This window comes from Zingiber officinale, chromosome 8B, assembly GCF_018446385.1.
Source record: "Zingiber officinale cultivar Zhangliang chromosome 8B, Zo_v1.1, whole genome shotgun sequence".
In the NCBI taxonomy this organism is placed as follows: domain Eukaryota; kingdom Viridiplantae; phylum Streptophyta; class Magnoliopsida; order Zingiberales; family Zingiberaceae; genus Zingiber; species Zingiber officinale.
The window spans coordinates 110,519,898-110,547,020 of record NC_056001.1 but is presented as its reverse complement, the minus strand read 5'-3'; the positions used below and the strand labels follow the sequence as shown (position 1 = coordinate 110,547,020).

Genomic DNA, 27,123 nt, shown 5'->3' with positions numbered 1-27,123 from the left:
GGGTCTGATAAATATGGTCGTCATCTTTGATCGACTGTTACGGAAATACCCTCCGTGGTAGTTTGGTCTTACGGCCTCCACAACAGACTGCTATCCTGTTCACTCCCCTCTTCGGTCCATTCGGGATTTGGGTCCGGTAATGGCGTCAATCTCGGTGACCTGGATGATCGGAATCTCATGCAGTTGCAGCTTACCGAGGGCAACCCATCGCCTTCAGCAGCCCTGCAAGATTAACTCGGTAGGCTGCCTTCTTATTTCCAGCTTCTCCGCGTACTCCTGGGTTCTGAGTTTTCTATTCCAGCCATACTCCGCTAACTCTCGCTTTCTGTTTCATAACTTCGTGGGTTTCTTATTACCTAGTTTATCGCGAAGTCGGAGATTGGGAGAAGATCTGACGGGATCCGTCCTACGTCGGTTCCGATTTCAGGTGTGGGGCTCTGTGCAAGCTGAAACGAAATCTTTCTTAATTATAATCCTTTCTGATAATTTTTCTAATTGAGCCCATTTACCCTTCCTTACTCTTCTAGTACTGCTACAAAGCGCTTTTAGTTTTCCTTGTTGTTTTTATGCTTATGCACAGAGTTTTTTTTCCCCTTTGTGTTCAGTTGTTTAATTCCAGTAGTACGAATTGGCATACTTTACTGATGCGACTGGGTTATACCTTGAATCGCTAATCATCTTTATTCTTCGTTCCCAAAAGGAAGACATGTTTTTTTTTCCCACTGGATGCCATTCGACTCTCAAAGTTATACATTTGTTCTTCATGGGCTATTTCTTTTTAATTTTTATCTGTTTGATTCAATAAGAAAATGTGATTCTTAGCTATAATTAATTTTTCTTGCTCATGAGGCAATTTCAAACTCTAGTGTTTGAGATGCAACTGATGCTGGATTCAGATACCTGATGTACAAGGCTAGTCATTTTGATTATTTTTTCACGTGTAGTAACAAATAGATTAGCTGTTACATTGGAACATCATGAAAGAAGAAAGATACTTTTGATCTCCGCTATTGGATGTCTAATTGGCACTTTGCAAAATTCTCTGGACAATCAAATGGCAGTAGCATCAGAATTTGCTGACAGTAAGTTTGTTATTTGTGTATTTTATATATTGTAATTTACTGCATAGCATTATCACCTCTCCAAATATTTACCATTATTCAATATCTATGAAAGAGAATTCAAAAATTAAAAAGGCTCCAAAAACTTGATGCTCTTCCTACTTTCTAGTCATTTTCTCTTAGGAAACCATTTAGGAAGTTTGAACTTTGTTAGAATGTTTATGGATGTTTGAAGACTGTTTAAGTAGATGTCCATTATCTATGCTTGGTGTAGAGTTCTTTTTCTTTTGCATTTTTTTTAACAATTCTATTGACCCTTTGGAGAAATATTTTAGAAACTAAATTATTTTAGTTATGTAAAATTAAAACTAATATATGAAATGATGTGTCACTAATAAGAAAAGAATCAACAACAATTTAATTGGATGCATATATGAAATGATGTGTTGCTATTCATAGGAATTTTAGGTATCCTAGATATACCATTCAAAAATACTGATGCATATATCATTAATAGGGTAAGGAGTAAATGGTTAAAGTAGATAGAGCATTTTAGAGTTGTATATGATCATCGTGCATCCCCATTTCTAAAAGAATTTTATTAGAATGTGGACGGGTAGTCACCAATAATCGGGGAGGGGAAGTCAGGAGTGCTGGCATGAGAGTATCTTGGATTCGAAAAAAACCCCCTAATAAACTATATATCATTTTAATTAAAACTCATACATATAAATAGCACTAATATATATATCAGAGTCTTCATGAATTTGTTTTTTGATTCTATCCAAAAAGACCTCATACCAATGAAGATATCTTTCATCTTTCAAACTCATGATCTTTTTCATGTATTTTCAATGTGGAACTTTAATTGTATCCGTAACAATTCTCTCCTCAAATGAAGGTCATTATTACTCTCATGGTTCGGGCCTTGCCTCGAGCATGCCTCCCCTTAAGCATCCGGTCACTCTTGACCTATTCCGAACCTTCTCGTAAGCATCCGGTCACTCTTGACCTGCTTCGGCCTCCCCATAAGCATCCAGTCACTGTTGACCTGCTTCGGGCCTAATTGTATTCCTAACAATTCTCCCCTCAAATCAAAGACCACCATTACTCTCATGGTTCGGGTCTTCTCTTAAGCATCTGGACCTGCTCCGGGCCTCTTCTCAAGCATCTGGTCAGCCTCCCCACAAGCATCCTGTCATTCTTGACTTGCTCTGGGCTTCATTGCAAGCATCCGATCACTCTTGACCTGTTCTAGGCCTCTCCTCAACTTTGTTCAAGGCCAGCACCCCATATGACATCTGGTCTGATACCACTTGTTAAGATTAAAAGAATTCATATATCTCCACAATATTATGATATTGTTCACTTTGGGCCTAAGCCCTCATGAATTTGTTTCTGGGCTATATCCAAAAGATTTCATATCAATGAAAATATTTTTCATCTTTTAAACTATCTTTTCCATGTATTTCGTATGTATGACTTTGATTGTATTCCCAACAATATATATATTAAATTGTATATTATAATTATAATTGTTATTAATAATATAACGATGTCATGCTTATTATAATAGTTAATATAACTGTTATACCAAATTTATATAGCAGTTTATATATATAATTTATAAGTAACTAATCAATACAACAACCAAGTCTTTATCCCACTAAGTGAGATCGGCTAATGGGTCCTGTATTATTGGGCTCGATCGCCTTACTATATTGTTATCTATATTTAAATGAATTTTATGCTGCTTTATCGTTGTTAATTAAGTCTTTTTTAGTTTTTCTTTTTCTCAATTAATGTGTGTATTTATCATGGTCTTATATCGTCTAACTAGAGTATTTATTAGTCTCCTAAGTGCATGTACATACCATCTTAAATGTGTCTTCAAATTTTTTTTTTATAGGTGCAATCCCAACTTTCTCTTTAATGTTTTTATTTCTTATCTGACATCCTTATCTCTGCGACTCTCATTTTCTACTCATGTACTCGCTTCGCCTTACAACTCCATGTAACTTAGTAGGTCTAGCCGTAGTTTTGTAAAATTTTCCTTTAAACTTTAGTATACTTTACGATCACAAAAAACACTTGATGTCCTCTTCCATTTCAACCATCCTCTTATGTAAAACATTTAATTCAATCTCTCAATCCTTTTGCAAAAACGCTTCTAGATATTTAAAACTTTCAATTACAGATGACTCATTATCTCTTATCTTAACAATTGCCTTGCTAGTTCTACTACTACTAAACTATTTCATATATTCTGTCTTTACTTTACTAGGCCTAAAACCTTTAACTTGTAGTGTGCCCAGATTCGAGCTTAATATTTACTCCTTTATGAGTCTCATTGACCACCTGCAAACAACATGCAAGTAACTTATCTTGAATGTGTCTAGTGAGTTCATTTATAATTAGTGTAAAAAGTTAATAATTTAGAGTTGATCCTTGATGCAATCTTATTCTTATGGGAAACACTTTGGTTAATATACTTGTAGTCATCACTCTCATTATTACATCATCATAGATATTCTTAATTGTTTCAATATACGCTACGTTAACTCCTTTCTTTTCAAAATTCTCTATATAATTTATATCAAAACTTTGTTATTTTTTCTAAGTCATTTGATACCATGTGTAAGTGTTGTTTCTTTTCTCGATATTTTTAATCAGTTATTTAAGATGTATAACTTTTTTTCGTTGGCCTTTCAAGAATAAATCCAAATTGATTGTTAGTCACCTTCTTCTCCTTTCTTAATCTTTTTTTTTTTTTTTTTTTTTTTTTTGTATGACTCATTAGCTTAATGCCCTTAAAATTCACATAATTTTATATGTTTCTATTTTTATATAGTGGACTAAAGTACTTACTCCATTGATGAGGTATTTTTTCATTTTCAATATCAGGTTAAATAATTCGTAAGCCATTTAATACCCTGCTGTTGGATCGTGAAAGTCGATAGAAGGGGGGGGGTGAATATCGATTTAAAAAACGTCGCAAAGAAGATCGAGTACGCAGCGGAATAAATAAAATTAAAGCAACGCTAACACAAGTAATTTTTTACTTGGTTCGGAGCCTATGTTGACTCCTACTCCATGGCCCGCGCTCGTTGAGTGCTTTCGTTGGGCAATCCACTAGCAATTCGAAATATTACAAAAGTAAAGTACAGAATTGCTTTTAAGGAAAAAGAGATACCGACAATAAAGAGTAAAAAGAAAAACAACACTTTGTCGGTCGCAACGTCGCAGGAGCATAGCAGAGCAAGCAATGGAAGATCTTGTGTTGTGAGTTATCTTTGCTCCAGCCTTCACTCTCCTTATATAGGAGGCTCCGGGCGCCCGGATCCCTTCCGGGCGCCCGGATCCCTTCCGGGCGCCTGGAATGTGACGTAGCTCAACCAATCATGAAGCTCCACGTGTCGACGTGCGTTGGAGGATAAAACTTGCCTCCGAGCGCCCGGACCCTTGTTTTCCAGCAATCTCCTTCCTACACGAAAACGTTAGTCCGGAGGCAAATGTAAATTATATATCCTGCAAAACAGAGTGTTAGCACAGTTTATAATTAAATAGAATAGTAATTAGATTCCGTCTCACCGAGATCGGAATCTAGTTAAGATCTCAACTTAAAGTTCCGAAATGGTTCTAAGTTGGATTGGCGCCTAAGTTCCTTTCCCGGGAACGCGTCCTCACAGTCACTCCCCTTCAGTGACTTACCTCAACTTACCTGCCAGACGTCCGATCAGCCCGTCGACCCGTCTGGACTTCGTGTCAGCTATTTGGTCAGTCCGTCGACCTAGCTGGACTTCGTGCCAAACGTCAGGTCATTCCTTCGACAGGTCTGGACTTCGTGCCAGCTATCAGGTCAGCCCGTCGACCTAGCTGAATTTCGTGTCAGACGTCAAGTCAGCCCGTCGACCCGTCTGGGCTTCTCCTTCACACTTGGTCAAAGTGTTAGATCAATATGAAACTAACTTAACCTACTTTGTCATTCATTAAAACTTGAGTTAGATCGTTAGTGCTAATCGCATCAACAATTTCTTCCTTTTTGATGCAATGACAACTTGGGTTAAGTTAGTGAAAAATATGCAAGTAAAAACAAGGGTTTTTAAGTTAGTTGTTATTTGGTATTTCGTTGATTTGTTTTAACTAACTTAAGCCACCTAACCCTCCCCTTTGACATTCATAAAAAAATAACACAAAAAAATAAGTGATTTAGGGAAGTAAAAGAGAATAAAAGAATTAAAGTCAGATTGACTTAGGGGAGTCTAAAGTAGAAACCATAGAATATTTTATTTAAAACTTTAGCCTTTAGCTTTCTCAAAAAAATAACTAAGCTTTAAAACTTAGAAAGATAACTTTTGAAAGATAACTAAGTTTTTTTGAGTAATTTTTAAAGATAAAATTTGTAAATTTAACCTAATTTTCGAAATAAGCTTTGCAAATTTAAAACATAATTTTCAAATATAGCATTTTTACAAAAGTGAGATTATTAAAGCTAAGTCCAATTTTCAAATCAAAACTAAGTAAAATTTTATTTTTCAAGACTAAGTTTGTAAAATCCAACTTTTAAAATCAATTTTCAAAACTATGTTTGGAAAATCCAATTTTCAAAACAAACTTTTAAAACTAAGTAAAATCTGTTTTCGAAACTAAGTTTGTAAAATTTTCAAAAATATGTTTTGAAAAATTCAATTTTTAAAATCAATTTTAAAAATCTATTTGGAAAATCTAATTTTCAAAACCAACTTTAAAACTAAGTAAAAATCTATTTTCAAGACTGAGTTTGTAAAATCTAATTTTCAAAATCAATTTTCAAAAATATGATTTCAAAACCAATTAAAAAAAATTGATCCAATAAGAACTTAAACAGATTTACAAAATATTATTATTCAAAGACTAATTTCAAAATAAGTATGAAAATAGTTAATCCTCCCCCTGAACCTGACATAACAAAAACTGTCTAACCAATTAGTTACTTACTAACTGCTAGAGGACAGCAGCTTTCACTTGATTAGTTAGGTTAAGTTAATTGTAATCAGTTAGTGTTTGACTAAGCTGAATTACTTAACCTGATTGATGTTTATTTTGTATTTAACGCCCAGACTTATATCGATGCACTGATATAAGCATCTTAAGTCCAGGCAATCTGCCTATGCATCTCACCCCTTTCTATGTTTTAACAATCACAAACAAGGTAGTCCTAGTGTGTTGGTGAGATGCTCAAATTCTAGTTTTATAGGAATATGCTTTCTAAGGGATTGATCTATTCTAAGGTTAAGATTGATTTTGAAATTGTAACAATGGGGAATTTTGAAAATATACAAATTTTATCTTAAAAGTTAAAAACAACTATTTTTGAAAACAATTTTGAGAATCCTAGTCTATTAATTAGATCAAGATAAGTCAATATCGGAGTTGAGATATAACTAAGTCGAAGCAAGTCAGAACAGGATAAGTCAATATCTAAGTCAAAATACAACGATCATAATAAAATACAAATAGTGATGATCAAGTCTATCGGGATGATGAGGAGGGTGGTCCGGTCCCCAAGGAATGTAACAACTCTATCAGCTCAGTATGACGGGCCCGATCATCCTCTCGGGAGTTGGATAGGTCACGTCGAAGGTCGGAGATCTCCTGTCTCACATCTCGTCGCAAGTTGGAGACCTCCTGCCGCATCTCTCGTCATAGGTCGGTGACTTCCTGCCGCATGCCTCGATGAAAATCGGAGACCTCCTGACGGAGACTCGTCATGGATAGCTCAAGTCCGGCAACTCGATCGCCTAGAGTGCGAGGAGCGGGACGTGGTGCTCGGCCTGGAGGTGGAGGTGGCATCGGGGCCGGAGCGTCCTCGCCGAATAGCGCGACCATAAACTCATCTTGCTCTGCCTCCTCCTGGGCATCTGGGTCCAGCTGGCGCTGTGCCCCCCTCCGCCAATATAGGACACCCTCATCATCTATATAGATATCTCTTAGAGAAAAGTTCCTAGATCTTAGGACGTCGAACTCAGTTATGGCTCGGATATCGCCTCGGGTGACGTCAATATGTAGGGAGGCGATATATGCCGTCAAAATGTGACAGTACGCCATGTGAACTCGAGCGCTGGTGGTGACTCCAGCTGAGTAGATAATAGTCTGAAATATATGTAAGCTGATGTCTGTGTCTAATCTATGGCAGAGGGCATACAGGAGAAAAGAATGAAATGGACGCATCATCGCGATGCCGCGAGTGGTCAACGACAAGATGCAGAAGACTAAAACCCTATAGAGTGTATAGTCGTGAACTCGAAGGGATACCGACCTAAACATAGTCACAGTGGGTACTCGCTCTCCCAAAAAAAAAATATGAATAAATTGTATCAAGAGTAATATGCGAATAGGGATCGCCAAATGGTAGATCCCTAGGAGGGTAACACTGAAAAGTGCACGTAGATGGTCGTAGCTCTAAAAAGGTCCGGATGATGGTAGGGGATAACGTGATATCAGTACTAGCTACCCTAGTAGTATAAGTAAGATCATCTACCCTAACTAAGTTGTTGTAAAATTCAGCACATAAACTTATGTTTACTGAAGTGGTACAGTAAACAAGGTTCTGCAGGCTATAGTGGTTAATGACATCTACAGCTGGAATGCAGGAGCGCAAGAAAAACTGTCTGTCTGGGCACCTAGTCCTGATAGGCATATAAATGGTAGACTCAAACCTAATCCTAAGTTCGTCAGTAGGGAATCTAGGTTTGGCACTAGCAGGAGAGGGCCAACACCAGATCTAGAACGTTTCCTAAATTATTAAAAAAGAACTATACTAAGCATAAATTATAGAAATGAAATATTTTAAAAACATAAGGGGAAAAAGGAATTTACCGAGGCATCATGAATAAGATTTTTAGAAATGACGACCTCGGTTGACTAGCAGCAGCGTAATAATCGAAGAAAGAAGAAAATTTTTAATTATCAATCCCTCTTGCGTTAAGACTCGGAGAGAGCCTTTGCAAGAAATAGAAGGGAGAGTTGCAAGATGGGGGGGGGGGCCGCCATTGCCCCCCACCCTCTTATATAGGGCGGTCCGAGCGTCTGGAATCACTCCGGGTGCTCGGAATGGGCTGGAGCGGGGTGCTCGGAGTGCCTTCCGGGCGCCTGCCCCTGGTTTTTGACCGATTTTTTTTTGGTTACAAATGTTTTAAAATAAATTTTTGAATTAAAAAAAATTTAAGATAAGTTTTTATGTTAAATTGTAAGTTAATATAAATTTTAAAAAAGGATTTTTAAAATAAATTTTAAGTTAAAAAGGATTTTTTAAAATAAATTTTAAGTTAAAAAGATTTTTAAAACAAATTTTAAGTTAAAAAGATTTTTAAAATAAATTTTAAATTACAAAGGATTTTTTAAAATAAATTTTAAGTTAAAATAAGTTTTTTTTAAAAAAATTTTAAGTTAAAAAGATTTTTAAGATAAATTTGAAGTTAAAAAGATTTTTAAAACAAATTTTAAGTTAAAAAGGATTTTTAAAATAAATTTTAAGTTAAAAGGATATTTTAAAATAAATTTTAAGTTAAAATTTTTGATGGGTTCTAAAATTTTTTGATTTTGATTTTGTTGGTCTAGGTTTGTGTTTTGGTTTATCAGATTTTATATAATATATTTTATCTTTAGGTATGTAATATTGGTTAATTCCTACTTGCGTGGTTAAGCACGCTTTCGGAACCCAAGCTTTATTTTGTTGTTTATGTTGGGTTATTAATGATTTAAATGATTTATTTGAACTTGACTTGTAACCAAGTCCTGTTTTACTGTAGACTGTTTTTTGACTATTTAAAATTAAATCTAAATTCTTAGATCTTGTTATAAATTTTTCTAACATACTTTTTAATTTAGTATTTTCTGTTTTTAGTGTTAAATTTTCCTCCTCAAGTGTTAGGTCTTGAGTTGAATTGGAATTTATGATTTGTTCCTTGAGGTTTTGGTTTTCCTCAAGGAGCAATTTATTTTCATTTTCTTTTGCTATTAATTTTTTATTTAAATAAGCAATAATTCTATAAAATTTTTTATTCAAATTAAAACATACCTCTTCGGGACCTTCAGAAACGAGTACAGACTCGTGGCTCGATTCGGGTTCGAACCCGTCTTCTAATTCGTCCTCCGATTCTTCTTCGAGGGCCATCAACGCGAGGTGACTCTGGTGCTTCTGATCTTCGGTCTCCGATTCTTCCGAGGAAGAGTCATCCCAGGTTGCTTTGAGAGCCTTCTTCTTAAATGTCTTCGACTTGTTGCTCTTCAATCTCGGACACTCGTTCTTGTAGTGGCCTTTCTTGTTGCACCCGAAGCAAGTCACGTTCCTTGGTTCAGATGGGAAGTTGATCTCCTGCAGGTCCTTTTTGCTGAAGCTTTTCTTCCTCCTGGTGAACATCTTCCTTACCAGGCTCACCAGGTACTCTTCGTCTTCATAATCTTGGTCGGACTCATCTTCAGGTTCAGGCTTGGTTTTTTTCTTTTCCTTGGAGGGACCTGCAAACAAGGCAATACCTTTCTCGGATTCGAAGTTAGTCTGCCTGTGTAATTCTAATTCGCAAAACAATTCGTCGAGTTTTAATTTAGATAATTTTTTTGAAATTTTGTAGGCATCCACGATAGATGCCTACAAGGTATTACGTGGAAAAAGCATTCAATGCGTACCTGATTAGATCGCGATTCTCCATTTGGTGGTCTATCGCGTAGAGTCCGTTGAGGATGTTTTGATCCTCGCATGGAGTTGACTCGCTGTTTCTCTTTCCTGCATTTTAATATTAAATAATTTATTTAATAAAAGGCCGCGCTTAGTTACCTTGGCGTCGCTTGTTCCTTCGTGTAGTTCGATCAATTTGTCCCATAACTCTTTCGCATTTTGGTGCGGTCCCACTCGGTTCAGCTCTTCCTTCGTTAGCCCGCATTGCAGCGTGTTGAGAGCTTTGTAGTCCATCGAGGACTTCTTTCTCATGTCCGGAGTCCACTGTTCCGGGTCTAGTGGGTTTCCGGAGTTGTCGATTGGCACCTTGTAGCCTTTGGTGACACTGAACCATTGATCGAAATCGGTCTTCAGGTAGACCTCCATCCGCTTCTTCCAGTACGAAAAATCGTTCCCGTTGAATGGGGGGACGTACTGTGTTGAAGTCTTCAATTTGAGACATATTTGTCCTGCACACACAAACAAAAGCAAGAAATCCTAACACTTTGTCTTGGATTAGTAGTGCGGTATTAAGAAAAATATGTAAAACTGAATTGGTGTTGCACCAATTCAGATTAATTGTGAATGAGAAGATTTCCAAAAAGGTAACGGAAAACTGAAAACCGAAAAAGAAAATGGAAAAGAATTTCACCCCCTGTTCGATTGGTGGTTGCACCAAATCAGAGCGGTACCTGCTCTAATACCACTTGTTGGATCGTGAAAGTCGATAGAGGGGGGGGGTGAATATCGATTTAAAAAACGTTGCAAAGAAGATCGAGTACGCAGCGGAATAAATAAAATTAAAGCAACGCTAACACAAGTAATTTTTTACTTGGTTCGGAGCCTATGTCGACTCCTACTCCATGGCCCGCGCTCGTTGAGTGCTTTCGTTGGGCAATCCACTAACAATTCGAAATATTACAAAAGTAAAGTACAAAATTGCTTTTAAGGAAAAAGAAATACCGACAATAAAGAGTAAAAAGAAAAACAACACTTTGTCGGTCGCAACGTTGCAGGAGCATAGCAGAGCAAGCAATGGAAGATCTTGTGTTGTGAGTTATCTTTGCTCCAGCCTTCACCCTCCTTATATAGGAGGCTTCGGGCTCCCGGATCCCTTCCGGATGCCTGGAATGTGACGTAGCCCAGCCAATCACGAAGCTCCACGTGTCGACGTGCGTTGGAGGATAAAACTTGCCTCCGGGCGCCCGGATCCCTTCCGGGCGCCCGGATCCTTGTTTTCTAGCAATCTCCTTCCTGCAAGAAAACGTTAGTCCGGAGGCAAATGTAAATAATATATCCTGCAAAACAAAGTGTTAGCACAGTTTATAATTAAATAGAATAGTAATTAGATTCCGTCTCACCGAGATCGGAATCTAATCAAGATCTCAACTTAAAGTTCCGAAATGGTTCTAAGTTGGATCGACGCCTAAGTTCCCTTCCCGGGAACGCGTCCTCACAGTCACTCCCCTCCAGTGACTTACCTCAACTTACCTGCCAGACGTCCGGTCAGTCCGTTGACCCGTCTGGACTTCGTGTCAGCTATTCGATCAACCCGTCGACCTAGCTGGACTTCGTGCCAAACGTCAGGTCATCCCTTCGACCCGTCTGGACTTCATGCCAGCTATCAGGTCAGCCCGTCGACCTAGCTGGACTTCGTGCCAGACGTCAGGTCAGCCCGTCGACCCGTTTGGGCTTCTCCTTCACACTTTGTCAAAGTGTTAAATCAATATGAAACTAATTTAGCCTACTTTGTCATTCATTAAAATTTGAGTTAGACCGTTAGTGCTAGCCGCACCAACACCTGCTTCCCTAGATACTTTTATACCTCCATCGAAATATCATTTCGTCTAACCGGTTTTCATTTTGCATCTTATTTAATGTTGTTCTATTTCTAAAGTTTGAATTAGTTGATAAAAATTTAAATTTCTATATTCATCTAATCTGCCTAAATTTTTTAAGTTAAGTTGGTCATCTAATCCTTCATTGAAAAGTTGATGAAAATAACTCTTTCATCACTCCTTTATTTTCTTATCCTTTATTAACATTTATTGGATTCATCTTTAATATATCTTATTTTGATAAGATCTTTTATTTTCCTTTTTCTCGCTTTAATTATTCTATAAATTATCCTTTTCGCTCAATTTGTATCAAGTTGGCAATACAATGTTTGAAAACTTTATTTTTGGCTTCACTCACAATTTTATAGGCCTATTTTTGGCTACTGCACACTTTTAATTTTTTTTTTCATTCTTACAAGTATACAATAACTTTGCCTTTTTTTCCCTTCAATGTCTGTTGTACTTCCTTATTTAACCGAGGTTCTTTTATTTAGTGATGTGTCTCTTCTTGACTTACTGAGTATGCTCTTAGGCACTGTTTTTAAATTTGACGCTATCTTATCCCATATTATATTTGAGTCGTCATATATTTTTTCTTATATTTGTGCTCTACCCTCTGCTTAAACATACCTTGTTTCCCATCCTATAGTTTCCATCACTTGATCCTAGGAGTCATGCACGTTTTTTTTTTTTTTCTGTTGAAATTATACTTGATGCGTGTATCTAACACCACTAACTTATGTTAGGAGGTTAATTTTTCTATAGGGATGTTTTATCACTTTTCCTGACTATAAGAAAGTTAATTTGCAAGTTATTATTCTCATTTTTGAAAGTAATAATGTTTTCTTTTTTCTTCTTGAGAAATATATTATTTATTATAAGTTTATATGCTATCGTAAAATCCAATATAATTTTTCGTTCTTAATTTTTTATTTCAAAATCATAGCCCCATGCACTTTATCATATTCCCCATTTCTTATTCTATATGTTCATTTAGATGTTCTCCTATTAAAATCATCTTGTTTGTCAGAATACTTTGTCATAAGATAAGGTCTTTTCAAAACCTATGTTTGGTGACTTAATTTAATGTAATAGATTCTTTTGTTACCACTATTTTGAGAGTTACGATTCTTTATTTCTTACTAATTACTCTACTACTTCGTCCTTTAATCAAATATTTATAATAATACTTATTCAATTCTTCATTTTACTTTTTCTTGTGTATATAATTTAAAACGAGAGATTTTTATCATCTTTACCTTCTTCTCTGAAATATTAACGCTTCTTGTAATTATTATATTTACTATCTCTATTACTTTACTGGTGAGCATTCCTATATTCATGTTTTAAATCTAAAACAATTGATATTCAATTGAATAATCAATAATAATAAATATTATTAATTATTAGTTGTTATTATTTGTTAGTTATTTTTTTATATAAATAGTAATTAACTAATTAAATCTTTATTATAGTTAGTTATTAAACTATTTATATATAATTTACTAGTTAAATAATTTAAAAATTATTATAATTAATTATTAAACTATTTATATATATATACACTATTATTTAAATAATTTAAAAAACTATAAGTAATCACCTAAATTAACTAATCATATTATAAATAACATATAATTCATTATTTAATGTTGTTTAATTAATTAATTAAATTATTTATTAAAAGAATAAAAAATAATATAATTCAATTTAATCATTATGAAATAAATATTACTTCTAAGCTAATATAATTAATTTTTTTATTATATATTCTCACGTCATTAGTTATTGATTTTTTTTTTTGTTAACTTATAAGAAAGTTATATATTGCTTATTTATAATATTATAATTTTTTATGGACAAAAATCAAAATGACACCTCTTTCTCATTTATCATCAAAACAACACCTGTCTGACCCTATTTTTGTTCTCAAAAATACCTTTGTTTTTTGAAGTTGTAGCAACTACATGCCATAGTTGTTGCAACATGAATACTTCAACTTGGGTCGATACTAGTAACACTATGTTGTAGCAACTATAAATTGTAGCTCATAACATGAACACTTTATCTCTAGTCAATATTGGTCAATAATATATTGTAGCAGTTATGAACATGACAGCTACAACATATACACTTTATCTCGAGTAACACCAGTCAACATTATGTTGTAGCAGCTATAGGTTATAGCTTGTTACAACTGTGTAACAACTATAGGATCCTAACTGTTGCAATCCTTTTCCACAATTAATGGCCAATTTTCTGTGTATGATGTATTTAACCTGCACTCCATCTAGAATGATTTATTAAGTCATTTAAAACCTTTTGGTTTAGGAATTCTGGTAAGATCTTACGACAAATCTTTAATGCGGACCTATAGTTTTGCTAGACAAGAAGACACTCTTATATATATTATATTATATCTCCACTATCCTACACATTTAACACAATAAAATTATTGGATTGGCTGGAATACATTTTTTTTAAAATAAATATCTAGGAATTCAATGATATTTTATTAATTTAAAAAAAATCAGGTTTACTTATTGCACTGGACTCACCTTTTTATGCTTGTTTACCCAGTGCCAGCACTTCGTGGGAAGGACTATGGGAAGACAAAAATGCGCTATCCAGACTATATGGAGACCCAATCAGGTCTTCAGTATAAGGTTATCATTGGCAAATGATTACAGGTGCATGATTTTGTAAGTTTGCTGAGAAAAACAAAATTTTGATTATAATTTGGCTGTAGGATTTGCGAGTAGGTGATGGTCCTACCCCAAAATCTGGTGACACAGTTGTGGTGAGGCAGAATTGCATCAATAATAATATTTCATTTAGAATTATCAGATATAACAATACCTTTGCTGATGTTTCTACTTTCATAATTGCCCAATTAACACATTAACTAGAGCAGCTAAACTAAACACACTATAAGTATAATGCTAAATTGGGGATCATTTGGTAGTTTCTAATTTGGTCTTTCATTCTCTTAATTTATTTTTATAATTTTCTACGATATAGTTGAGTTGGGACAGACTCATGTAGATTTGTAAATGTATTGAAGGTTGACTGGGATGGATATACAATAGGATACTATGGTCGCATATTCGAAGCAAGAAACAAGACAAAAGGTGGTTCTTTTGAGGTAATATACCAAAATTATTGAAGTATTTCTTTGCTGTTAAGGTTTTCCTTTGATGATGTTTGCTCAGAATTCTTCAAGAGGAATAGAAAGGGCATGTCGTAGGTCTGTCGATCATAAATATAATGAACCAACAGTCATTTAAACTTTTTAAATTATGAAATTGGTGGTATATTTGAAAAACGTCATGTATTGGATTATCAATTACACCAATCAACCCTGAAGGATGTGCAGAATAGTTGAAGTGGTAAAATGCTTCCTATAAAGATCAATTTTCTTATGTGAAACTGATGTGTACAAGTCCTAAAACATTTGTATTATCTTCTATACAAGATGGGACAATAAGATGATAATTCGAGTGTTTTTCATCTGAATTTGATTAGTCTATAACAAAGTTCAAAATCTCATGCCATAGTTTTGGACTTCAAAACAATATTTTGGTACCATACCAATGTTTCGAGTTATAGTACCAGAGAATTGGGAAGAAAGGGAGGTGAAAAAGAAGACGAAAGGGAACACAACTATATATCAAAGTTCCATTTGAAATGATACAATTTGACATTGTATTGCATGGACACAAGCTAAAAAAACCCGACTATTTCAATTAGTCTTGATGCATTTGTGATAAGAGTTGTTGAATTCCATTATGACATGACATTCATCGACATGACTGACACAATGATATAGTATAGTATTTTGAAATTTATGGAAACGATACGTTTTAACCATGGTATGTAAAAACATTGGTAATATTAATCTTATTGAAGTGGATCTCTATGGCCATTGGCATAACATAACAACTTCATGCAACAATCTCTTTCAATCTTATTGCGAGTCCAATTCAAACTTGAAGTTGATCCTTACCTGATGCAATCATTAAATAGCCTATCTAATCTCAATTTATCAGCAAATCTGATGCAAACCATAGTTTGAAATCTAGTATTGTGTCAGGTGAAATGGTCAAAATTTATCATTTCAGTAAATTATCGAAACTCAATACCGCTCGTCACATGCAATGTCTTCTTCTTATGCTTTATCTCTTTCATCCTTCAACATCCAATCCACCATCGACACTATGCATTAGAATTTCGGCATAATATTTCTGGTCAAAGACAGAAACTATGGCTTGAGAATTTGAACCTTGATGCAAACACCTTCAAAAGACGTTGGTTTAACCTCATTTCAATCAAGGCCATAACCAACTCTAATTCCTGATAATTATTTCCAATTAACTCTAGTTCCTTATTAATCCTAATCATACTTAACAATACAATAGTAATATCCTCTATCATAAAACAAAATGGTGACGAGAATTAGAATTTATTGATCCACTTGTGATGCCAAAGGTAAACACTACAGTTATAATTATTCAAACCTAGCTTCAGATGATTACTTTATCACATATAAATGATTGTTTTAGTTAATACATAAATTTGACTCCCTAAGAACAATGATTCCAAGAGCTTGATGCACCTACTCTCCAAATTGCTATGGTGGGAGGTGTTAGGACGGTGAGTGTATTGTAATCATATGGCTAGGGGAGGGGGGATGGGGAATAACAATTGACCTACAAATAAAACTTCAATTCTTGTTAATGCATTAGTAATGTCACACAGATTATACGAAACAAAAAACATAGAAAAAAACAATATAATGCACACTAAACTCTGACACTCAATATAACGTGGTTCGGAACCCTCGTTCCTACTAACTTTCTCCATGCAAGAGAGAAAAACTTAAGAGAGATTAGACAATAAGTATTTTGCTTGGTTTTGAATGCTTCTCTTGATATCCTTATATAACCTTCAAAATCTTCAACTTTCACTTTTTGTTCTTCTATTCTGTTGTAGATCAATATCTACAATTAGTCAACTATTTCCAATTGCTATTCTTTAGTTTGCCAACGATTACCTCAGACCATCAATCAACTGCTTCACTATAAACCCTGGTTATCTGACCATTGTAGCTTCAGTATGTTAGATCAACGACTATCTTCTAGCTTTCATACTAAGTCATCAGTGAACTCGATTCTAATATCGTATGAACTCATTCAATCTACTACCCAGTTCCCTCGGCACCAAATAGAAACATTCTATTCTCTAGAAACTAAGCCTGAATCGACTGCTAGTCAGTTTAATTCACTAGCTGACTAGGAACACTCTCTAGTCTATTGGAGCCTCAACTACGTCATGATCGAGCTTGATCATTTAGGTATGATTACACCAAAAGGAGGTATTTCTAATATTTAATCAACAAAGAGGGCAATGGAATATAATTGAGAGAACTAAGACTAAAGCCTCTTCTATATGAGGAAGTAACATCATATTATCATTACTACAAATGTGTATATCATTTAGCTTCTAGCCTAACTTTAAGGAGATCGACATACCCATCTGGAGGACACAATAAGAACTCATCTGCATCGTTGTCCTTTAAGTTTTTATGATATGGTTTGTCCCTTTGTTGCATTACAAACTCTCTGAGATGGCATATGTTTAAAATCAAGTGCTATTTGAGTTACAAGTTAAATTCCAAATAAAGTCTTCACTCTTTAATTTTCTTCAAATTTTTTTGTTTATTGTCATGAGCTTGACTATAGGACTACTCACCCATGTGACACTTAGACAACTTTTCCCCATAAAATTACCAAGTAAGCCTAACCTGTTAGAGACTCACATAAGAGAAACTAAGAGAGATAGATATCTTGAGAGATTAGTAAGTCAAGTGGACTTACTATTCTTGAGATACAACTGAAGGGAAGAGAGACATTTATAGTCATTCTCCTCTCAGTTGGATGCTTAGGATGGGTTTGATCCAATGGTGTACATAATGTTTCTAGAAAGCTCATATAAAATATTTAGATAATTTTATGATAAGAGATTTTAAAGAAATATCTAAATTGATCCTAAGGAAGAGATTAGAAGATGGACCATTAGTCAAAACCACAGGCTAGAAGTGCAGGCTAAATAGTAGATCAATTACCTCCCTTGAGTTTGAAAATTGGTAGACTGTGACATTATGCTAGGAAGTCATTGTCCCAATGAGTAAGATGCATTTGTGGTTTCAGCCTGTCAGGCAATACATAAGTTTAACACTTCAGCATATCTTTGTTAGGTTGTTCATTAGGGAGTCCTATTCTTTAATGTACTGGAACTTACTCTCTATGTCATATCTCTCATTCTTAGTACATGATGTTTTGAATTTGCAGGGAGATGACAAAGATTTTTTTAAGTTTAAAGTTGGTTTTAAAGAGGTAAGTGCTTCTTTGTTCACCAACCAATTACTGTTCGTTATTGATGTCAAAATGAGGAATATTTTGCAGTATTAGGCAGATGAATATGAAATTCTTTCTTGTTTTGCCGAATCCTTATTTGTAGGTTTAACATGTGTTTCAACATCTCAATGGAAGTAAAAAAAAAAACTAGTTTAATTCCTTTAAAAAATTAGCATATTTCCTTGGGACAAATACTTGCAATACTTTGTAGCAGAGCAGAATATATGACATAGTGTTAAGAAGTTTTCTAGAAACAGTGTAGTTTTTTTAATGTCCCTAAGGAAATGTGTAGGCACAATCTATCTGCATAGGTCATCACTCTTGCAAAGGAACTCCTATTGGATCAGTGAATTAGTTTGTCCCCATAGAAAAAGCTCATGGTTCGTTAACCATTGGGGTAAAAACTCATCTTACATGACCTCATCAAATTACCAATGAAAAATTAGTTTGCTTGGGAAGTTCTCATTATTTGCGGCCATCTCCAAAGACATCTACACCTTTGCTAACCCTCCATTTCCTTGACATCTACCTCACACTTTCGTAACATCCTGCCCCCTACGCTTGTGCTTCTCCTTCATCCAGTCTAACATCATCCACTATCCTGGACGCATGTTTTTGGAGCCTGACAACAACACTCATACATTCAACAAGGTTTGTTGAGCAAACATGACTCTCTTTGCTGGGCCTCAATCCACTATAGCTAGCCGAGATGTTACAATAATCAAGCGCTAGAGGAGGATCAGGTTAGACCTAATTTGGGTATCACCAGAAGAATTCTCAGGAAGGAGCTCTCTAGTTTTCTGATTACCCACATCTTGCTGATGTTTCTCTTGTTGCCCAATATTTTGTGCCCCCTAAGAAGTTTGTGAGCTAGTGGCCTTAATGTGCATGGCAATGGACTCTGCAACCCGGTGTGAGGTAATGTTGCAAAATATATGCAATCCTTGATGGTAAAGTCCAAACCTCGGATAAAGTGGTCATCGTGCTAAGTCTATAGCTACCCACTTTGTGAAGGACTCATCCAATCTCTTGAAATCAGCTAGATACGCTGGTACATTACGAGATCTTGTTAAACTCTTTTTGGACTTTGGATGGAGGTCTTTACATATAACTTTTCATAGAAGGCTTATTGGAAGTATTGTGATGTAAACATGTGTATAACCAAATTTTTAGTATTGCGACTTCCAATAAGCAAAGTTCACACCGTCAAAGTATAGTGATGTAAACATGTGTTGTCCTTTTAGCGTCCCTATCCTTGTTTATTATTCAATTAAGTGTTAGGAGAACCTTGCTCTGATACCAAATGTTATGAGCTATAGTGCATGTAGAGAAGGAATGAATAATTAGTGTTTGTTAATATTAATGATATACATCAAAAGTAAAATACAAAAACATGGATAAGAAAAAACAGAATATTTAACGTGGTTTGGGCCTTGTGGTTCTACTCTATGACCTATTAACTTAGTTGTTAGGTGAGTCACTCCTCTAAATCTTGTACAAGAATCTTTCCTATGAGATATTATAAAAATGATAATAAGAGCCTCGTGTTATCTAAAGCACTTAGGAAATGTCTAGCTTTTACTCTTTTGTCATAGCTATATGTTAATTTCTACATAGGTATTGAGTAAAGGAAGGCTCAAGGCTCCAATGATTAGTTTTTGAACGCCTCCAATTGATTGAAATTAAACAAGAAATCTATTAGCCAATGGTCAATTGACTAGACAAACTTATAGTCAACTGCCCTAGTGTCTAACCCATTGAATCCCAATAAAAATATTTTGTTCGATGAACATAGTGCCTTTAATTGACTTCTTAGCTGACTTAATCCTATAATAGACTAAGATCACTTCTTGGTGATTGAATTTGGTCAAAGATGTTGTCACATGACTTATGACAACTTAAGGATTGAGCTTCACAACTGATTATGTCAAGGAACCATGTGTTTCTTAATTGAGGGGTCATAAAAGCTACTACATCAAATAGTTGATGATGTTCCCAAAACGTGAACCCATGATTACAATCATAATTCTCTTATAGCGCATTTGTTTTCTTATCTAAAGGTCTCATCTTCAATTCCAGGTCTTCATTTGCTTATCTAAATGCCCTGCCTCACCTTAAGGTTTCTGTCCATTTGCCTAGAGATCTTGCCTCCTGATTTTTAAATATTGTTAATGCTTCTCGCCCATAAGCCCATTTTCGGTCTTGTCCTCTAAGCCATTGAATTAATACTTCTCCAACTTGATCGCATCAAGTCATATCTCAGTATGACTCAACCACATCGAGTGAGTATGCCAGCTCCATGACATCTACTAAACTCCTAGTCAATCTTGACCCTATAAGTAACCTATTAAGACCACTTGGACTTCTCCATCATCTACCGAGCATCTGGTCAATTTTAACCTTCTTGAACTTCATCATCTACTAAACTTCTAGATCAACCTTGACCTCCTTGAACTTCACTAACCTGCCAAAACCTCCTGGGTTTCTTCATCATCTTCCAATTATTTGGTCAATCTTGAGCTCCTTGAATTTCCACCTATGAAACCTAACATGTATCAAACACATGGTAAGGCTAACTTAAATCCTCCGCCAATAATATTTAAATAATTTAGTCAAACTCAACTTCTTAGAGCATAATTGCATAACATATCTCTCTTTGATTAAACCTCTAATCCACTAAAACCTTAACCTAAACTTCTAAACCCTTAATCCACTGATTAGCTATGATTAAACCACAATGCGTAGTCATGGAATTGAGCAGTGATGTTCTTGCCCCATAGGAGGTCCACTAGGGTATTGTGGGAACATTTGAGACAACTAGACCTAAGGTTTTTGTTAGGTAGAAGATTGGTATTTTTTTATGCAGTTTAGTAAGGAGCATGTTCAGTGCCATGACATGGTAAATGATCTGAACTTCTAGCATAGCTTTTATTTTTGTTAATTATTCATCGTATTTTATTTTTTAAACTCACTAGACACATCCAAGACATATTACCATAATGCTTATTCTTTGCAGATGATATTGTTTTGGTAGATAAAACACATGAAAAATTAAATGCTAAGTTCTAATCTTGGCGGGAAGTACCAGAAGTGAAAAAGTTTTTTATTGCTGAGTAGAGTAAAGACAAAATATATGATATTTAAATTTAGTAATATTAGACATAGTTAGACAATTGTTAAGATAGGATATGACAATTTATTTATTACTAAAAGCTTCAAGTATTTAGGGTTGTTTTTGTAAAAGGATGAAAGAGTTTAGAGAGATGCCTTATAATACAAGTAGAATGGTTGAAATGGAAGAGAGTGTTATGTATTCTTTGTGATTGTAAAGTAGCTCTAAACTTTATGAGGAAATTTTATAAAATGACGGTTAGATTTGTTATGTTATATGTAGCTGAATATTGGACTATGACTCGAGCACACAAGCAAAAGATGAGAGACATAGATGATACAGGATAAAAAATGAGATAATTATAGATAATATTAGGGTGCACCTATTGAGGGAATGATCCAGTTAAGTGATGTGAAATTATGATAAATACGTATATCAAACGAGGAAGAGAAAGACTAAAGAAGACTTGATTAGTAATGATAAAATAAGATAAAATTTATTTAAATATAAAAGATTATATAATAGGAGATAGAGCGTAATGACATAGGAGGATCCATTTAATTGACTCCAGCTAGTGGACTACGGCTTGGTTTGCTGTGTTCACCATATTTTGTTTTGAAAGTAGATATATTTGTAGTTTCTCTCTTATGTTGTACTGTCTCATTTGATTAGGTGATTCCTGCATTTGAGGAAGCAATTATTGGCATGGCACCTGGAGGTATCAGGAGGTGATGTAGCAGCCCTATCATAATTTTCCATTTAATAATTTTGCATTTACTATTAAGGTTGTTGGAATTTCTAATAGATATGCACCGCCATAGTAGTCATAAAGTGCATTTGGTTCCTTAACCAATTAAATCGCCAGTTGGAATACTGAAAATTTGCAACTCCAATCAAATTTGCTATGAACTTGTGACTTCTCTCTAAATATTCATATTATGTAGCCGATTGGTGGCTCTCATATGTTGGTAAATGTTGCATCGTGGAAAATTTGATAAATGTAACACTGTTATGACAACCCCAGTGTCATCTGGCTTTTTTGCTCATGTCATATTGAAGTGACATGAGCACATTCTTGGTGGCTCTTTATTAGATTCACACGAAATGCTTTTTGTAAAGTTGTTGCTTTGTACACTACGCAATGGTTTATGAATGAAAAATAGACTCAATTTTTTTTTTTTGGATTTTTGAGTGTCATATTCATAACATGTGTTTCAAAGGGTGCTTATTTGACCTTTTTCAACTATTTATATGCTATAAACATATAATTCAATAGCATTGCAGGATGATAGTACCTCCCGAATTGGGTTATCCCGATAATGACTACAACAAACTTGGCCCCAGACCAACGACATTCTCAGTATGTCTGGATTAAATTCATTAGTACACTTCTAGCAAAGTGCTGATTATTGTTTAATTATTCTTCAGGGCCAAAGAGCTCTCGATTTTGTTCTGAAGAATCAAGGCCTGATAGACAAAACCCTTTTATTTGATATCGAACTGCTTAAAGTTGTCCCGAGCTGAATGCGGTCTGTAGTTTTTTAATTTTTTGCACTACAATATTTGATTTTACCATTTTACTTGACAGGCGGGATCATTTTTCTGAGATTGATTCCTGCTTGGCAAATATGATGACCAATGTCATGTTCGTGAATTACTTTCAATCACACTATTAAATGTAACTTGTATTTTCCATCATTTATTTGCTTTAGTTCACTTCATTAGAATAATTTGTTATTCAATGCCATCTTCACCAGATGTCTAATAAGGGCTATGACTCAATTACCTTACCAAATAATTGTGAACAACAAAATTTGATTTAATTCGATTCAATTCATTTATAATCCTAATAACCACTTACAAAATTTAAAAGCACGGTAACTCTCTAGGAAGCATGCTTATTGCTCGCACAGTTAATCAACTAAATCAGAATTAAGAAAGAAAATAAATGACCCTTTTAAGTAGTTCAATAACCTAACAAGGTTTGACCTTACATCTGAAGCATGGGGCATTCTTCAATTTTCAGCACTCGCAAATGTGTTTTGATTATCTCTGGGATGTATGACAGCTTGGGGCAAGCATAGATGTGCAAGGAACAGAGAGATTTCAATTTGTTCAACCAATTTGGCAGAGCCACCAAATTATTGCAACTCATAATTTTCAATTCTTGAAGCTTTCTCAGGTTCTGCATATCTCCTGGCAGATACCTCAGCTCCTGGCACCCGACTATCTCTATGGATCGAACAAATTTCATATTTTTCCATCCCGAAAATTCGCGACTCCACCATGGTTCCATGTTCAACCATAAATCGACTTTTTTGTCATACAAAACCCAACTATCCATATTAAATGAATTTAATTTTGTGCATTGAATTAGCTTCAGTTCACGGAGTGCACGATCGCAATAATAACTAACAATAGACAATTGCTGCAATGCAGGCATCTCAGAGAAAGTGAGTTCTTCCAAGCTGACACCAATGCAGGCATCATCCACCTCTTTTATCGAATCCATGCCGCTTATTTCAAGTTTCTTTAGATTTTCAAGTTGTCCAAGTGGTCGTAGCGTACTGCATTTCTTCAGATTGATGAGCTTGACCTCAACTAGGGAATTGGCATTGGAAATTTCTTTGCCCATCCAACTAGGAAATTCCATTCCCATATAAGAAATGACCTCTATACTTTTCAAATGTGTGTTGAATTTGAAGGCTTCAAGTAGCTGCAGCAAAGTTGCCGGTTCGCACACTGACATATCGTTATCCCAATGCAGTGACGCATATTGGAGCTTCTGTATCATCCACAACGGCTCAATGTGAGTCTCATCCTCTGTCTTCGACACTCGTTCTAGGTTCCGCAGTCGTAGTTCTTCAAGATTTGTCAAAGCCTGCAACTCTCTGAGTCCGAAGCTTCCATCACTAAGACCAGCTGTGATAAATATTCCTGACAACTTACGGAGGTTTATCATCTTTTGAATCCCATTGGGTAATAATGACATGGATGCGCATCCCACGATGTTGAGGACTCTCAACGTTTGCATGCTGCTCAAATCCTCCGGTAACTCCATGAGCCAGCAGCAACCTTCCACGTTTAGCTCTTCCAAGTTCTTGAGTCTGGTCACAAGTTTCGGTAATTTGCCAAGCTTTGTGCAATGAACTAGTTCCAAAATCTGCAACTTCTGAAGCTCATGAATTCGTTCAGGTAACATTTGAAGCTTATGGCAACGAACTAAACTTAAAATCAACAAGTTAGTGAGGCTGCAAAGTGACTCCGGGAGGGACTCCATGTCGTTCTTGGAAATGTGGAGGTATCTCAAGTTTACCCACTTGCTTACTTCTCTAGGTAACTGCCTGATGAGAGTAGTCTCCAGATAGAACGTGTGCAAATCTACAAGTTTTGCCAACATCTTTATCGTTCTCATTGCTGCTGCTGCTTCTTCAGGTCGTCGTCTCGTTTGGACTTTTGAAATCGGAGTTGCTGTTTCATCATCTTGCACAATCAGTGTTCTAAGCTTGCTGCTCACCTCGACTGGCAAAGTTGGCAGCCGAAATGCACTGGCTTTAGAGTCAAATACTAAACACAAATGACGGCACTGCCTTGGGATTTTTACTCTTGAATCTTTACCGACCCTTATTTGCAAATATTGTATCCCCACAATTGCTTCCATTTCATTTGGATCAAATTTACCTTCCTCTAATTTCAATTTCCCCAGCCAAAATTCTTCAGAAATCTCGTCAATGATTTCAATCAAATCAAAGTCATCTCCCTTAAATAGCCATTTTCTTTGCCAGAAGTCATAAGAAATTTCATCAATGACCCCAATGAAATCTAATATAGTACCATCAGCTATCAATACGTGTAGGATGACTTCAGGATTAGGCTTACTAAGAAACAATGATAGATATTGAAATGTTCGTATGCGGATCAGTGAAAAAGTTTCAGTGGGATCATTATCATTTTCAAACTCAAAATTGATCCAATCAACATCATACCTGAATGATCCTGTATACTTTGCCCAAATTGGCAACCCATTGCAGTCTTTGAAAAGCTGCTTAGCATGCCCCAGGGACAGTTTGGGTTGCTCTGATGGGTTGGCTGATGCATCATGATGTCTCAGGAACAATTTCAACCATGCATCCTCTGATAATCCATCCAAGTTGTATGTTTCAACGAACCTCATCCCAGGTAGCATATCAGTGTCAAATTCTGTTCTTGTTCTGTGGGTGATCAAGATCGCACTCCCTTGCCCTCCCACGCGCAAGAGGGTACGCTTCAAACCATCCCACTCCTCTTGCAGTCTATTTGGAAAATATTTGCAATCTAGAACAAGAAAATATCGGCTTCCGCCAAGTTGTTCATTGACAAATTCCCACATGACTTGTAGTGGTAGGCCAAGTTTTAGTTTGCAAACATGCTCAGAGGCCTCCCCCATCTTGATTATGGATCTTTGAAATTCTCTGACGATCATATTGGTGAGATTGAGAGATGAATTTAAATCCACATCCACCCAGATGCGATGATGGAAGTATTGACACACCCAAGTGTGATGGTAGATCATTCGGGCGAAGGTAGTCTTCCCAACCATTTTTGGGCCATTAATCACAATGACTAGTGGATCATCATTCTCGTCATCAATAACAGCAGCAGCAGCACCACCATCATCGTCATCATGGTTGACGTCGTTATCATCATCATCGTCGTTGTCATCATCATCATTGTGGTTGTTGAATGACGGTTGTTGAAGAATTGCTATGATTTTATCTACATCTTCATCTCTCCCAACCACCTCACTTTTTAGGATGGTCATGTACTCTTCTTCCAGTGGATCCATGGAATACATGGATTCCCTTTGAAGGCCCAATCTAGATCCTCTATGCATGAGATAGTTCAAGTTGAGCAGCATCTCCTTGAGCTCCACCAAAATGAGGTGGCGATGGTGTGTCGGTCGAATGCCACTCAAGCAAGAACAATGCAAGTGGCGACCAGATGACTCTACAATTGTCTTCTTCGAATCCAAAATTTGGTTGAGCAAGTTTTTCATATCTGCAATTGCTACATCCACATCCCTCAACCAATCCATCTCCTCATTCTTCAACCATCCAACTGCAAATAAAAGCTCGAACCTGATCTTTGCAGTCATGGAATTGACAGCCCAAAGGTTATCGCGAATCATTTCTAGATGGTGCTGAATACCTAGAGGTTGAATTGCCATCATTGTTGGTGACGGCCGCATTTTCAACAACAAGTACTTCAATTCATAGGAGGCCAACATGATTTCCACTACTTAGCTTAGTTTTCTTTCCTTGTGATTGAGCTTATGCAGCGATGGTGGAGGTGGTGGTCAAGAAAACTAAGTGGGACATAGCATAAGAGAGATAGATATCTTCATATTTTATTTGTTATCTTCACAAGCAACGATTCTTGCTTTGCAAACCAAGATATCCTTTATTTGTTATATTTTTAGTATGCTGAGAAATGAAGCAAAGGGGCTATGGTTTATAAGTTGAGTGCGTCTTTCATGGAAATTTATTCTTGAATGGACCCTTTCCGTTGTGGAAGCTCTAAAAAAAATCTTATAAAATGTTCCAACACACTCATCTAGTATAAGATTTTCTCAAAATTTGATAATTGCATTCTTCTTTCAGAAGTTGATGCAATTTCTTTAATGTCCTACAATAGAAAAATATAGTTCCCGGACATGACTAAGTTGTTAATGCATGAGTGTTTGCACAATAGAATCGGGGGTTGATCCTCAGTAAAATACTGAGGATTAAAAAGATCCTCCCATACATTCGCCATCTGCAGTTCCCTGATTAACCTCCTTCGTATTGATCGTGAGACCGGTTGGTGGAGGCGCTGGGACGAACGTTTCACCTTTTGCACAATATAATAGAAAATATAATCAAGCTTGATAAATTAGAATCAAACAACTTTGATAAAATTATCTTAAATAATTTTAGACATTGTAAAACCCTAAATTTCTAAACTAAGTTGAGTCCCTAGAATA

General features: G+C 35.7%; 2 protein-coding genes across 5 annotated transcripts; one reads left to right on the top strand and one right to left on the bottom strand.

The window, feature by feature from the left end:
• Window positions 1–22,820, top strand: LOC122016809 (peptidyl-prolyl cis-trans isomerase FKBP19, chloroplastic-like). 4 transcript variants are annotated; one of them, XM_042574211.1, is made up of 10 exons: window positions 5–238; window positions 361–427; window positions 945–1,082; window positions 14,175–14,260; window positions 14,344–14,394; window positions 14,659–14,739; window positions 17,945–17,989; window positions 21,795–21,850; window positions 22,407–22,482; window positions 22,551–22,820. In XM_042574211.1, exons 1-10 carry the CDS (start codon window positions 140–142, stop codon window positions 22,644–22,646), a joined length of 795 nt encoding a protein of 264 aa, XP_042430145.1. In that variant the 5' UTR covers window positions 5–139; the 3' UTR covers window positions 22,647–22,820. The 4 variants fall into 4 exon arrangements, 3 of the variants coding, with proteins under 3 accessions (XP_042430147.1, XP_042430145.1, XP_042430146.1); XR_006121189.1 differs by having other exon boundaries at window positions 6–238; window positions 22,399–22,482; window positions 22,551–22,576; XM_042574213.1 differs by lacking the exon at window positions 945–1,082 and having other exon boundaries at window positions 1–238.
• A 292-nt stretch (window positions 22,821–23,112) lies between these two features.
• On the bottom strand, window positions 23,113–26,388 carry LOC122014187 (disease resistance protein RGA2-like). The gene has a single exon (XM_042570365.1). The coding sequence runs from the start codon at window positions 26,386–26,388 to the stop codon at window positions 23,113–23,115; it is 3,276 nt and encodes a 1,091-aa protein (XP_042426299.1).
• Between the last annotated feature and the right edge of the window lie 735 nt (window positions 26,389–27,123).

Excerpts from the sequence above, each read along its gene's own strand:
- LOC122014187 (XM_042570365.1), bottom strand. The coding sequence starts at position 26,388 with ATGTTGGCCTCCTATGAATTGAAGTACTTGTTGTTGAAAATGCGGCCG.
- LOC122016809 (XM_042574211.1), top strand. The coding sequence starts at position 140 with ATGGCGTCAATCTCGGTGACCTGGATGATCGGAATCTCATGCAGTTGC. Across the intron at positions 14,261-14,343 it reads AATCAGGTCTTCAGTATAAG|GATTTGCGAGTAGGTGATGG; the intron begins GTTATCATTGGC and ends ATTTGGCTGTAG. Across the intron at positions 14,740-17,944 it reads CAAAAGGTGGTTCTTTTGAG|GGAGATGACAAAGATTTTTT; the intron begins GTAATATACCAA and ends TTGAATTTGCAG.